General features: G+C 46.7%; 1 protein-coding gene across 1 annotated transcript; it reads right to left on the bottom strand.

Annotated features, from left to right (window-relative positions):
- LOC115384566 (neuronal PAS domain-containing protein 3-like) lies at positions 1-14664 on the bottom strand. The gene is made up of 9 exons (XM_030086825.1): positions 14601-14664; positions 12893-12982; positions 5637-5796; positions 4716-4831; positions 3711-3907; positions 3350-3456; positions 3012-3159; positions 1167-1279; positions 1-1085 (listed from the first exon to the last, which is right to left on the bottom strand). The coding sequence occupies exons 1-9, from the start codon at positions 14634-14636 to the stop codon at positions 1-3; spliced, it is 2052 nt and encodes a 683-aa protein (XP_029942685.1). The 5' UTR covers positions 14637-14664.
- Between the last annotated feature and the right edge of the window lie 75 nt (positions 14665-14739).

The raw sequence follows: 14739 nt of genomic DNA, 5'->3' as shown, positions 1-14739 counted from the left end.
TCAGTCCTCCTCGGTGCCTGCAGCCCCCCTCAGTCCGTTCATACAGAAAGGGAGGCTGGAGGAGAAAGGGCTGTCAGACGGAGAGAAACCACTGAAGGGTGGCAGGCCGGCCAGCCGCTGCAGGTGGGGGAAGAAGGCCGGTGGGGGTCCCTTGTGGTGGTCCGAGCGTAGCTGCAGGCCATCGCCGTGTCCTGCGCCGTGGTGGTGGGAGGGGGGCAGCTCAGGCGGAGCGTAGCGGATAGTGCTGGGGGCGTAGAGGCTCTGGGGGCCCTGCGGGCCCAGGGCCAGGGGGTGGAAGAGGACCCGCCCCGCCGCGCCGCCGGCGGCCAGTCTCTGCAGCAGCTCGAAGTCGGGGCCGTTGCCCGCGATGCCGCCGCCGCGGCTGACCACCCCGGACACGGCCCTCTCCTCGCGGGGCAGCGGGGAGGACACGGACATGGCGGGGGACAGGGCCGGGGACGGCGGCGTGAACAGCCCCTTGGGGGGGGCTTCGCTGCTGGAGGAGGAGTCGGGGATGGGCGTGGTGGGGCTGTCGCCGTTCAGGCTGTTGGACGGCGTGTGCGCGTGCGAGGGCTGCGGCTGCGTGGCGTGCGAGGCGGGGGTCTGCGCGTGCGCCCCCCAGCGCCCCCCGGTGGCCAGGGCCTCGTGCTCAGTCTTGATGCTGGGGCTGGCCGGCAGCGCGGACGGAGTCACCACGCTCTTCAGCTGCTGGATGACGGCCCGGCCGTTGTGCACCCTCCCCGCCCGCTCGCCCCTCGTCGGGGTGTCTCCCCCCCGGCCCTGCTTGCCTCCTCCCCCGCTGTCTTCCTGCTTCAGTCTGTCGCTGTCCCCCCCCTGGTCCCAATCCGTCTCCTCCTCTTCCTCGCCGTCGCTCTCGCTGGCCAGGTCCGAGGAGGCCGACACGCTCTCCTCGGCGTGACGGAGCTCCTCCAGTCGGCGGCGGGTCTCGGGAGGCGCCCCGTCGGGGTCGGACCGCAGCAGGCGCTTCCTCCTGTCCTCTGATTGGATGGCGGCGGGGGTGAATTTCTCCCTGCCTTTGGTGTCGGGGTCACTCTTTCCCGCTGAGCTCTTCGCCGGCTGCGAGCCTGAGGAGGAAGAGGGGGATTCTCATGAAAGGGAAGAGGCTCGGGCGGAGGCGGTGATGCTCAGAGTGTGCGAGCGCGTACCTCGGGCCTGCGGGGAGCTGTTGGCGGGAGATGAGCTGACCCGCAGTCGCTCGGCTCGTATGCTCTCCGGGAGCTGCAGCAGATCGAGGGGAGTGTCGGGCAGTTCCGTTCGACTGGATGGACAGATGTGAAAATGGATGAGGGAGAAAGTGATGGGGGAAAAAAAAAAGAGCGGACGTATACACAAATGAACGTCCAGCACTTAAAGCCACTTACACTTAAAAAAACACACACACACACACACACACAAACACACAGCAGTGTCGCACTGATTTGAGTGAATACTTAGAGATGGAAACAACATATAATCAGTCTAATAACAACCTCCAATAACCAAACTGCCGAACACCCCTGTAACCTCAGCCCAACGCACACCCAGTCCCAACACGACACTACACACACACACACACACACACACACACACACACACACACACACACACACACACACACACACACACACACACACTGACAAACAGACACATAAGCAGACCCCACCCTTCAAGACACACACACACACACACAAAAACACACATTAGGCCCTACTCAGCCGCCCACCTATCCACAGTTAAGCTCAGACAAGGAGAAGGCTGTTGGAGAAGTTAATGAGCTCTTGTAATTACAGCACTAATTAACTAAAACACCATTCAGCCCCAAAATTCTGACATCCATTTGTTGTAATTATATAGCTTCAGTCCAATTAGCATTTGAAATTCAGCCTACTCCTCTTGTTTTTGTCTGACTCCTCTGTTGACGTGCACATGTTTTGTCATGCAGTGTGTGTGCGGCAGTGTGGAGCGCGTGCGCGAATCTTCTGCATATATTTGCATCCGCGTCTGTGTGACAACAAGAGAGAATAAAAGAAATGTATATTTCATTAGTCTGTGGAGTGAAAATAAATATTAATAATGAAGTAATAAGGCATGTATGACTTAATCTTTGGTAATACATTTGTAAAGGACAAAGGCGCTGCATTAAAAAAAAACTCACTTAATTGTTGAGTCTATTCTTATTATCTTATAAATATTATTATTACTTTATTGCTTGTGAGCCTCATTCATCATATGTGTTTTAACACTTCACTGGGCAGACGCTCAGAAGTGGAACAGTCTTAAATCTGAAGCAGAAGTTTCATCCTTTGTTCCTATTTACACAAATTTTAGAAAGTCGACATAAGCCGCACCTCGCTCCGTGTCCTCTGTGACTTTCACCAACTTGTCAAATGTTAGTTTGGAAGAAAACAGAGAAATGAGCAAGTTACTGAATGCCTGACAAAAGTCTAACCATATCAACTTTATTCACTCACCACTTTTTTAAATAACTTTTTAATTAAACAAGGTTTAAGTTTTTCCTTTTAATTTCTCAGTTTGAAGGATCTCCTACACATAATATTCTATATTATAATATATAATGTGTTGTTACTACACAGCAAGAAAAGTGGCAAAAATGGAAGTTTGCTCAAAGTTGCTTTTCACACATTCTGAAATAACTTCCCCTGGGCCTCACACAATCTGTGTTTTCTGGTCCATCTGTACATTAAATCAGCCTGAATTTAGGGATATTTTAAAACTCTAAGCTACATTTTAGGTCATCCAGCACGACTGGAGTTAAATGTCTATGTCAGTACTTTATTTCAAACAGCAAGTGTAAAGTGCTTTGATGTCTTTACTTTTGAGCATCCTCGACATTTTCCTCACGTTAGATGCAGTAAAACTTACGATCCCAACAATCTCGCTGCATTTCATCATCCATCACTTCAAAGGATGAGCGTGCACAGCGTGAGGCTGGCTTTTGTGAACCGGGTTGGTGTCGGCTGCGCCGAGGAGCAGACTGTGGCTGCACTGACCTCAGGACATAATTCACCCAGATGACGTTGCGTTCGTGAGGAGCTTTGTGGTTGATGGAGACGGTGGCGGTGGACTGGATCCAGAGGTAGCCGCCTCTCCGCTGGAGCCAGCGATAGTAACCCGTCACCACCTGGCCTTTCCTCAGCACTGAGGAGCGAGCAGGAGCACAGGGAGAGGGACGGGTTACTGACATGGCAGTTCGCGATCGAGTCAGCAGAGGGCGCCGATCACAATAGCACAAAAGGCTTCAAGCAGGCGCCCTGCTCCCTCAGGTTCAGACATGGTGAAGGGTAACACGGATTCACACACACTCCATATGCATACGGGTGTCACTCACGGTCCTCGTGGCTCTGCCGGAGGTTTTCCAGATCTTCTACGTGGATAAAATGGTAACAGGTGTGTCCCACCACCTCGGCTGGGGTCAGATCCATATACTCCGAGATCCTGGAAAGCAAAGCGGCATCAAAGAAAACAACATATTTGTCAACTAAACAGAAGCAGATGTGTCTCCTAAAACCGCCAACTGTCCGGGTAGTCTGCCAAACACTCATGAAAAAACATGAAAGTTGGAGCGAAGCGCATTTTTAAAATGTGCAGTGACATTCACAGTGAGGAAACAATGGCCGTCTCATTACACACACACACACACACACACACACACACACACACACACACACACACGCGCAAAAAGCTCGTACCTGTTCTCACAGTACGTGACCTGTAGGTCCATGTTCACTCGGAAGACAAACATGTGGCTCTCCATGCGGACTTCATTAAGCGTGGAGGGCGGAAGAGTGTGCGCCAGAGCGACCAAGCCCATCGGCCGGCGTACCGAGCGCGTGGAGCCCGGGACGAGCGCGGGGCGGCAGCGTATCCGTCCCGTCACGTGGATTACCTGACGAAGAAGCGCAGGAAGAGGAGACCGCGGCAGATAATGAGGGATTTTGAATTAACAAAGAAAACACTCAAGAAGAATAAGAAGAAGTGAGAAATGTTACGTTCTGCTTTAATCCGACTCAACGCTTCAAAGATAAAGAATGCAGCAGTTGTGGTTTTACAGCACTGAGGTGCAGTAAACTGTTATGTGTAGCAGTTCGGTGTAAAATAAGGTCACAGTCATAAAACATGCACACAACGACCACCTTGACAATGCTATGAAACACTGCAAGCACAAAACAAAATGACAGGCATCAGCTTGTTATTTCACCGTCACAGGAGGTGCAGTGCTGTGCCGAAGTTTTAGGCAAGAGTGACAAAAGGTTGCATTAGAACTCACTCAAAAATAGAGGAGCTAATTGTTAATGTTTAACTCCTAGAAAATGCAAAGTCAATAAACAGACCACGTCTTCTAATAGCAGCAATTCTTTAAGATGACCTAAAGTTCTATTTTTTAATAAATTCTGTCTAAAACACATTTAATTCATCTTCATGCATTAAGAGTGAGTATATATCTTTTCAAGGTCGCTTGAAAGACAGAAGATTACGTGATCCTGATTTTGATTTGACAAAAGTTTCACGATACTTTTTTCCTGATGCAACTAGTTGAGGAATCAAGGACCTGATCAGGGGACCTGCAGTGAAGATACCGCCCCTCAGACTGTACTTCATGCCACTGGCTCTATGATGGAGGTGACTGTACTCTGCTCTACAGTCAGTCTGAACTTGTGGCACAATTCATTGAGAGAGAGGATCTCCTCGGATACCTTGTATCCAGAAGACTTGACGTGCAGGCCTCTTTTGGTGAGCGTGGACTTCATGCGGATGAAGAAGCCACGGTCGGGGGGATCGTCGGCGGGGGAATGAGGACTCGATGGAGCTGCTGGGACGACAGGTAAGGCAGACATATGCATTCAACAAACCACACAAACTTCACTTCATTTTGTTTTGAAGGTACAAATTCAGGCTAGATAGATCATAGATCAATTTTATTCAAAGGCGAAGTGCTTTGTTTAACTTTGTTATTAATGTTATTACTGTAAATTAAAAAAATGCATTAATGAGTTCATTTTGTTGACTATTTGGAAAATCTATTCATGACAATGTCCTTGGAAAATATTGAAATATGCTGCATGAAAAGTTTGATTTGTTGTTGTAAATCCATTGAGGCCAATAGGCCATAAATACACAAGCAAAATTCAAAACTGGTAATTTATTAAGTATTTGACTTGATTAAAAACAAAACGCAATGTTTGTTGATAATACATATACCTTTAAGGATTCATGATCATCTTTAAAATATTGAGTAATTTTTGCCTGATGGGTTTAAGATGCTTAATCTGAAATGAAGAGAAAAGGAGAGTTTTGCCATGGAGTTCATTAACTACTGGCCTAAGTAATTCTTTAATGTTAAATTACAGAATAATTCATATCTAAAAATAACTTTGTCTTAACATTTGGGCTAAATAAAATGGCCAAAGTCACACTCCAGGTGCAGGCTGTTATCCTATAAAGCTGAAGCAATATAAACTGTTCAACTAAGGACGGAGGATCTTTTTTTTTTCTCAGCATCATTCCTGGACAGAAAAATTACTCAGGCCATTAGTTCCTGAAGGCAGCGATATATTTCAGGTTTTCATCTTTCCTGCGTTGAATAGGCAGCAGAGCAGTACCAGGTTCAGGTGTACCAGCTAACGAGGAGGCGGACGCGGAGCTGGAGGCGCTCTCGGGCGCCGTGTGGCAGCCGGCCTCGGCCCGCAGGTGCGGCCTGATCCCCAGCCGCTCCGCCATCTCCACGTGGTCGGCCGGGTGGATGTAGTCGAACACGCTGCTGCCGGTCAGCTCCACCTGAACAGAGGCACGGCCATCAAAACCGGGCGCTCGGAGCACAAATAACTACTTATGAGCGAGAGCGGGCGCGTGCGCCCACACATACACACACACACACTCACTCACTCACACCTCACACACACACACACACACACACACACACACACAAAGGAAAAAAAAAATCAATAGACGTTATGACAGGAAAATGAAAGCACCGCTCTGGGTTACAACTCAACAAGGAATGTGGAGGTTGTAAGACACACTCCACCGTCACCGCCGCCCTAACACACACATACATTTAAGTCTAGTCTCGGAGGACCAAGTGACTACAGAGCTACACAAATAAAAAACCAGGGGAGATAAAAATCAATTGTATTTGCTGATTAAAAACAGGTGAACTCCAACTATCTCCAAAGGTCACATTACTATTCTTCTTATTCCCCGTGTCCCTCCCTGCTTCTTCATTCAGTTACAGTTCATCCCGGCAGGCGTAAAGAGCCCCGCAACAGCTCATACGGCTCTATATGATCCTATCATCATAATGCATCACAGTTGCATCTCTAATCATTTAAAGGTAATAATGGCGCTGCTCTTGCATGGCATTCATAAAAGCGGCACAATCGGAAAAGGTGTGATTCCATCTGAGGCTGTAAATGAGTGCGTGCGCGTGCACGCGTGTCAGAAAGAGTGGTGGCGGTGGCGGGGGAAGCAGCATGCATGTTTGTACACATCTATGCAGCTCCTATTTCATCTGTGAATGTATGTGTGTGTGCGTGCCAATGCGATTCCATCTGATAAAGCCGTGGCTGCAGCAGCCTCACACCCTTGTCTGTAGGACACAGCCATTTATTACCGGATTAGAGCCATTTACTGCAGGCTTTATGGGAGCTTCAGCAGGCCCTCAAGGACATCACAGCCGGGGGAGAGAAAGAAGGGGGAACGTGGAAGGCGGGAGCAGAGAGACCAGAGCGATTGACGGTGGGCGAGCTGGACGAGGGGGGGGGGTTATAGGAAACCCCACTGGGGGAAGGAAGATGATGTAGGGGATGGAGTTTCACAGCCAAAAACATGTGCAGTGCTTAATTTCTCAAGAGATGCCTTTCTTCTTGGAATTATGCTACCTGCCTTCAACATAAGATTACAGGCTAGATTTGATTGGCACCAAGAAAAATAACTCATCACGGTTTTACTGTCAGATTTTAACAGCGTGTGAAAAGAGGCCTAAACTGACCCACAAACTGACTACTTCATCACTATTTTTAAACGTATGCATTTTAAATTAATGTGACTTTTAACACCGAGAATATGTTTAATGGGTATTTTTAGCCACAGTCTGGATAAAATAAAAGTAGCCAGTGTGAACCAAAAGGCGTGTGAGTGATTTCAGAATTCAAAGTCGTTTGGTGACAAAACAAAAATTAGCAAATTATTCTGTCATATGAAATGATCTGGCTATGAAATTTATATAAAGGTTAGGAACTAATTTCTTCAGCTGCAAATTATATGACAAGAAAGATTAACTGTAGATTAAATGTGAAACGTACAATGGATAGTATGAAATGGTGAGAATAACAAAAAACAGCTGCAAAGAGAAAAAATACTGTGGACAAAATTTTGAAAAAAAAACCCTTTTTTCTTATTATTATCAAAATTATATGATTTAAATCTTGAAGTTATTCTCACTTTAGTCTCAAAATTCTCTTTGTAAAAAGTTGAAAATCCTTTTTTTAATTGGAAACTTTAAAGTGTGGAATTGAATCTTTAAAATGAGAGCCAATAACTAACTCCACCTGTCACCAAACAACACATTCACTGCAGATGAGGCTCTTCTGGAAACTATATAAATTATATAGCTTGACGTGTGTGTTTTTGTTGTATTTGGCAAGAAATTCCCATTTTAATTGTGAAGATGGTAACGGAGGTCAAACTTAACTACTCTTTTCTTTTCAAGCAACAAGTGAGGATAACACAAGTGGATGAGAGCAGGTTGCAATAAACTGTTTTAAAATTAAGCATAATGGCCAAACCATCATGTTTAAGGCAATGAAAATACTTATTCAAATTTTAAAGAGTGCACACAGAAAGGCACACAAAAGTCTGAATAGACAGAAGTGTTTTCCTGATGTCTCTTCTCCTTAACTGTACAAATACAGCATCCGCATCTTGCAATCACTTCTTGCTTAAACCGAATCGTTCAATAATGTTTTCAATTTTGTCCACATGTACCTTTTGAGATGATGAGTATTTGACAAATTAGGTGACAGAGTTTGGTTTCAGACATTCTGAATGAACCAAGGTTTGAGCGCTGCCTAAAATACTGATTACATTCAGGATCTATTTATCTCTCAGCCTGTCTGTCTGCTTGTCCCAGGTTAAAGGTGTATTTCATGAATAGCAATTTATCTCCAAAGCGAATTGTTCGTTTTCAAAAGAAGGACTGAATTTACCTCCGCTCAGAACACTGGACAGGCCATGTGAAGGGGACACAATCCCCTGGCCCTGTGGTATTGGAAAACAAGGAAGAGAGACAAACAGGTCCTTATGGAGCTTTACCGGGCTTAAGACCAATCCGAATAATATCACTCCATCACATGCAGGAGGGAGGGATTGAAAAAAGATCAGACAGAAATGAGAAGATGAGAAAGAGACGGAGCGATTGAGAGGATGAGTCAGGCTCAGACATAAAAACAGGTATAGGATGTGGCGCGAAGGGAGACGTGAGGAGAGACCGAGATCATTCAAATCTCAGAGAAAGAGGGTGTGTGTGCATGCGCGCGCGTGAGTGCACGTGTGTGCGTGTGCGTGTGTGTGTGTGTATGCAGGCACACGGCGCGCCTCTGTTTCTCTGCGTATGTGACTAGACTGTCTGTTTTTATGTCTCCGTGTGTCATTGTGTGTCATTGTTTGTGTGAGTAGTTGTCTGTCAGTGCATCTGTGCGGACTTGTGTGCGTGCGTGCGTGCGTGTGTGTGTGCGTGCGTGCACGTGCATGTATGTATGGAGGTGCGGTGGGGATGGGGGGCAGCGAGCAGGGGAAGGAGAGACATGATATAAATAATAGCAGGGGGCTTTAATATGTATGAGGCATCCGGGCAGTGGTCCACAACATACTCTCAGCCCTCAGCCCTCACTGACTGATGGGAGAGGAGAGAGGGAGGGAGGGGGGGGAGGAGGGTGGGGGTGGGGGAGGGGGAGCGGGGGCTGCATACTAACCATTCGCAGATCAATTCTCTCCTCCCTCAATCTACCATCCTTCCTCCCTTCTCTTTACCCCATTTATCCCTGTTTTTCCTTCTCCTGGCCCGTACCCTTACTTCTCCATCCTTTTCATGTCTCCTCCCTGCAATTCCTCATCTTCCTCACTTTTTTGCCCCTTCATCCATCCTTCCCTCGACTCCTCCACCTCCCAGTAGGTGGAGGAGTCTCATCTGCGAGGTGGCGTTCCCAGGTTCATCACTGCGCGTCCAGCCCGGACACTGAACGAGTGGGGGGGAGAAACCTGTAGGCGCCGGGGGAGTGGGCGGCGGGCTGTGCCCTTGGTCAAGGTGCCTGACCTGGGCTAAGCCGGCTAAGCAACCCCACTGTCAGGGGAGCGGCCCAGGGTGTAAGCCAGGGCAGAGGGGTCAGACAGGGGGGACAGGAGATGCGGGGCAGGGGCGGTCCACAGGGGCGACATGCCCTCTAAAACAAACCACCGGTTAGACTTTCTCGCTCAGAAGATCGTTTGTTTGTCTGTCCTTCCCCTCTCCCCTGCGTCCGCCTCTACTCGCCAACAAAGTATATCGAAGTGTTTTTGTCCTCCCCCTCCCACCTTTCTGCTTTCTCTTCTTCTATGTTTTTCTTCCTCGCCGTTTTGTGTCCATAAACACACTATATATTCCCTCTCACACACCCTACTAACTCACTCTATCTGCCCTTTCTGGCTGTCTCTTTCTGATCATAAACCTCTTCTGTCCGCGACGCTCTCATCTTTTCGGGAAGGTAAACGCAGAGTTGTATGCTCAAGGTTTTGAACGTAATCTTCGATCATAAATAATTTCATTAGAATGCTGATGGCTTAGGCCCTGTTTGAGTAGATGTGATGGGTTAGGCCATCTGCTCAGCTGATAAGAACAGCTCTGTTTTATTAGCATCTCCACCAAAGCCTCGGCTGTCTTGTTTACCTAGGCAATCCCAAGGCGAATTTCATTCCTACTGCACATTTAAACTCTATTTACACACTCAGACTCCCCCTCTCTCGCTCTTCACTTTACCACTGTCTGTCCTTTATTCATCTGCTTTATTTTCAGTCTCTCTTGTAATTGTCTGTCTGGCTCGCTCCATTTCACCCATTTTTTTGTTCTATCTTTAGGTTTAGGTCACTCTGACTGTTGGATCGGTATCTTTTAATTCCCCACGTTTGATCCATTTGAGTACGTGCACATGCAATACACAGGCATCTGTTTTTGTATATGACAGATTCTGATGAGAAAACACAAAACATTTAACCATTTTATATGCTCTATTTTAATACAGTATGGCTAAAAAGTAGGGATGTGCGAGTACCGATACCAGGTATCGGTATCGGGCCGATACTGGCCTTATTTCAAGGTATCGGGTACTCGTGAAGGCTACCGATACCAGCCGCCGATACTCACGGCAAGAAAACCCCTCGCGTAGTAAGCCCTCCTCACCAGCAGTTGGCGGTAGTGCAACCAAATGGGATGCAAGCTGCCGACAAACATGAAAGAGGAAGAAGCTCCTCTCTGAGAGTCGCTGACAGGCGCAGGGCTACACTGCAGCGGGCTGACTCTCCATGAGTTTCATCCAGAGCAGAGACAACAGGAATGAATCCAGAACGGCTGCTCGTCTCACCAGAACCGCCGGTGTGGAAATTCTGTTATATAAGTGAAAACGAGCCGAGCTTTGCAGAATGCTAACCCTGCAATGCTAAAATTGCTAAAGGAGGTGCGCTATGTTGTTCATTTACCACTAGTAATTTGTTTAAACACCTCAGGGCGAAGCTTGTGGACGAGAGTCTGACGCTGTTGTGCTGGAAAAAAAGAAAACTCCTGCAGCAACTCGACGGCAAACTCTGCAGAAGACCGAGAAACTGAAGAGCAGAGATCCGAGAGCAGCACAAATAACACGAGCAACTCTTTAAACTCAGGGGTTTTTCTATCTTTGACTTTAGTTCATAAAAAAATCATTCAAATTAGTACATTTAAAAACCTTAGTTTATGTAAAGTGTAAAACTCAGAGAAATAGTTTTATCTTGCACTTAATTTCATTTAAATAAGTGCAAACTCAGTTGCTTGTTTTATTTTTCAGACTATTACTTTGGACTTAAACATAGTGGCTATGGGCTGCCTTTTTATTGGAAATAAAATTCATTTTCAAAAATAATCTCATTGCATTATTTTAAATTTTATGTGTATAAAGTATCGGTATGCAAGTATCGGTATCGGTGAGTACTGAAGATGAAGTACTCGTACTTGGTATCGGTCTGAAAAAAAGTGGTATCGCACATCCCTACTAAAAAGTCAAAGATGCGACCAAGATGTCACACAGAAAACTGTGAATACTCAGTCTGTGCGTTCTGTTTCTCGCTCAACGTGGTGATTCATCTTTTCCCTTGATGACCTTGTTTTGGCGTGCGGTTTGAATTCTCACATTGCTTCAAGTGAAGTGAATTTATTGTCGGGGTGAGACTAACGGTGCAAAAAAAAAAAAAAAATGCTAGAAGCAACAGATGAGTATGATCAACAGTGAAGCAGGAATGAAAGTCGAGTAGAAAAAGGGACATTTTCAAGAACATGAAAAAATACAAACATCTGCTTATAATTATGGTGAACAGGACTTAAAAATGTCGTCCTCATCAAGTGACAGTGAGGATGGGGTTTAATTTCTGAAGGCTGTTAGGAAGAGAAAAGAGGAATACTCCACAATACACCAACAGCAGGCAGTTACTGCATTCAGACTGCAGTTAAAGCTGATGCAGAAAAAAAAAACGATAAGAACAACAGTTTACAATTTGTGGTGTAAACTGCAGGACAAGCGTTATCGCTTTTGTCTAAGCATCTATACATTTTGCTCGAAGCCTGTGTTAAACTCTACTGCAAAGTTCATCTGACAATAATAAAGACTGTCTGAGGTCATCATCACCCACTAAATCTAAAACTCTACTAAATGACTTTAACTTTTGAAAACATGCATTTGCTTCGTCGGCTTTGACAGTGAAGCATTTTCACCCCGGCTGTGGACTTTTTTGCCCCATCTTGAACATCGCTGCCGTGTCTGAGCGAGAAGCTTCTGCACGGCTCACACAGGCACGGCAGCGATAACAGCAACTGATGACTTCTGAATGTATTTACCAAGACAGAGAGCTGTACTAGAGAGAAGAAAAAAAAGAAAACACTCAAAAGTGTCCTTTAATGTTGACAATGATAGCTTTCAATCACAGCAAATTTACACATTGAAAAACCTCCACTCCATTAGTTCTGTTTCTGTTGCACTAACTTCCCTCTTCCTCTCCCTCCCTCCCTCTCTCTCGCTCCCGTGCTGTACCTATTCTTCTTACTTTGAAACATCTCTTTCTTATCACACCTCTCCTCCTTTCCTCCCCCTCTCTTTCTCTCTGGCTGTCTCTATCTATCTTCCCATCCCCCTTGGTGTTTTTCCCCCTCCCTACAATCAATGTGGCTTTTAAGATGCCTATCGATTTGTTCCCCTAGACAGGCCCAGCGCGCTGGGGCGACACTTTGATTGCTGGGCCAGTAATTACTGTTATTATTTATGCATCTGGGCAAAATGGCAGGACTTAACATTCACAGTACAAGAGGCCACAGGCAATCAACAGAGGTGAGCACCTGGAGAGGGAGAGAGGGTGGCCGAGAGAGGCAGGAAGACAGTAGCACTGCCCCTGTGAGAGTTGCACTCCAGAGATGAGCTCCGAGAGTGCAGTCAAAGATATTCACACTCACACACATACACACACACACACACACACATACGTACACTCCTGGGAGGGGATATAAAAGCGTAAGCAGAAGACAGACACGCGTGTGCAAATGTACTTGTGTACAAAGGATTATTCTTATGTGTGCGAGAGGAAGAGTGAGGTGAGGTCATCTTACCTGTGAGAGTCCCAGGTAGATAGAAACTGTCTCTGAGATGTAGAGGAAGCGTCCCTCATGGCTGACCACAAACACAAAACCATCGAGAGACTGCACACCCACACACACAGACACACACACACGGACAGACATAAAGGCAAACAGAAACAAGACAGACAAATTAGAGCAATTAGTGTGTATCGAACAAATTACAATGAGCTAGAGAACAAACAACCTGTCACCCCTCGGCCTCTTCTCTCAATTCACAAGTGCGCTCGCACACAAAGACACATACATGCATAAATGTGGGCAGGCATGAAACAACTCCCATAGATGCAAGCCGCAGCCTCGTGCACCATCTGCGAGCAAGACCTGCATTACCAAACACACCGAGAGCAACGCCGAGACAGATATACCACGCGTGCACAAACACACACAAACAAACACGGCAAAGAGACGAGAGAAGCTGAGCTTATACGGCGAGGTTGTTTCAATCAACTGCAATAAACTCAAGAGTCGGGGCTTCGTCCCGGATCTCCGGCCGCACACACGCATAAACACACACACACACACGGGTACAGACGCAGATGCAGACAGGACCGGAGTCATTACAGTCTGCAGTGATTCTAATGAGAAGTGAAAGGTATACAGCCAGCCCATTAGAGGGGACTGCTTCAGAGAATAATATTAATCGTCATAACAAGCATCCAGAAGTGAGCCGACGTAGCCTCGGCCTCGCACACATGCACCCAGACCAGGACCACTTTGCTCTAGAAAAATGATTGCTATTTTGGCGGCCCAGTGCTTAAAGTGGCAGTGGTAATTTATGCAACTGACACATCCAGTATGCAAATGTGTGGCCGGGGTGTGGGGCGTCGTGTGTCGCGGCGAGGAGAAACCAGCCGCCTGAATGTCGGAGAACTAAAGTGCAATTATCAGGCTATTACGGCGGGAGGACGGCTGGGAGGGAAGAATCATACAGTTTTTCTGGAGCGTTAATTTGATTTCTATCAGCGCCTCTCCCTAAGCCTCCATTCCTCTTTAAAATGCGACAGGAGAGCAGACATATGTAACATTTCTTTGTTTTACCACAAGCCTCTCACTTCCAAATTCTCTCTTTTCTTTCTCTCCCCACTCCTACCTGTTTCCTCTGCTGCTCCAACCAGCTCTCCTCTCTAAGCCCCCCCCCCACACTCCAAAGTACAATCTACTTTCTTTGCACCTCCTCTGTGGATTTTTTGTTTCTGCATTCTGCATTTCGTCACCCCTGCAGCCCTCTTGCCCCGAAATACCCCTCAGGCTCTATTCATCTGTCAGTGTAAAAAGGGAGGCATTCTTTGGCAGCCAACAATATTGTCCGAACATCTGAGGTTAATGCGGTGTGTGTGTGTGTGTGTGTGATTTTAGAAGCTTGTCTAGGAATATAAGTGATGAAAAGAAGACTTGAGCCAGTTCAGACTGAGCTCACACAACAACTGCAATACAAATTACACCTGACCTTGTGATTCATCTGAAAAACTGGGACCTCTATGCATATAAAATAAAGCACACACATCTCGACAAAAAAAACAGACATCTAAAACTTTCCAGATAAATCCAGAGAAGAGGTTCAGGGGAAAATCTACTGTTTGTTAAGATAACCTGTCGAAAGCACAGGACTGTCAGGAAGCTGGCGCATCATGTAAACACACGGTAGGTCGTGGGAGGGTGCGAGTGCTGCGATAGTTACCTGCAGGAGGTGAGCCCCCAGGTGCTGCTCAAACATGTCAGTGGCCAAAGAATGAGATGATCGTCTAACTGCAAGAGAGAAAAACAGCAAACCTGCGTCAAGTACAGACAGACATCAGCGTCACCTGTGGAGTTTCCCG

This window comes from Salarias fasciatus, unplaced genomic scaffold (assembly GCF_902148845.1).
Source record: "Salarias fasciatus unplaced genomic scaffold, fSalaFa1.1, whole genome shotgun sequence".
Classification (NCBI taxonomy): Eukaryota; Metazoa; Chordata; class Actinopteri; order Blenniiformes; family Blenniidae; genus Salarias; species Salarias fasciatus.
Note: the sequence above shows the minus strand (reverse complement) of the source record. Positions and strands in the feature narration are given on the sequence as shown.

Bases quoted from the DNA above. Each gene is read 5' to 3' on its own strand.
- LOC115384566 (XM_030086825.1), bottom strand. From the start codon at position 14,636: ATGTTTGAGCAGCACCTGGGGGCTCACCTCCTGCAG. The intron at 5,797-12,892 runs GTAAGATGACCT...GCCTCTGTTCAG, and splicing joins TCTACCTGGGACTCTCACAG to GTGGAGCTGACCGGCAGCAG. The intron at 4,832-5,636 runs GTACACCTGAAC...CTGTCGTCCCAG, and splicing joins GTCCGCCTCCTCGTTAGCTG to CAGCTCCATCGAGTCCTCAT.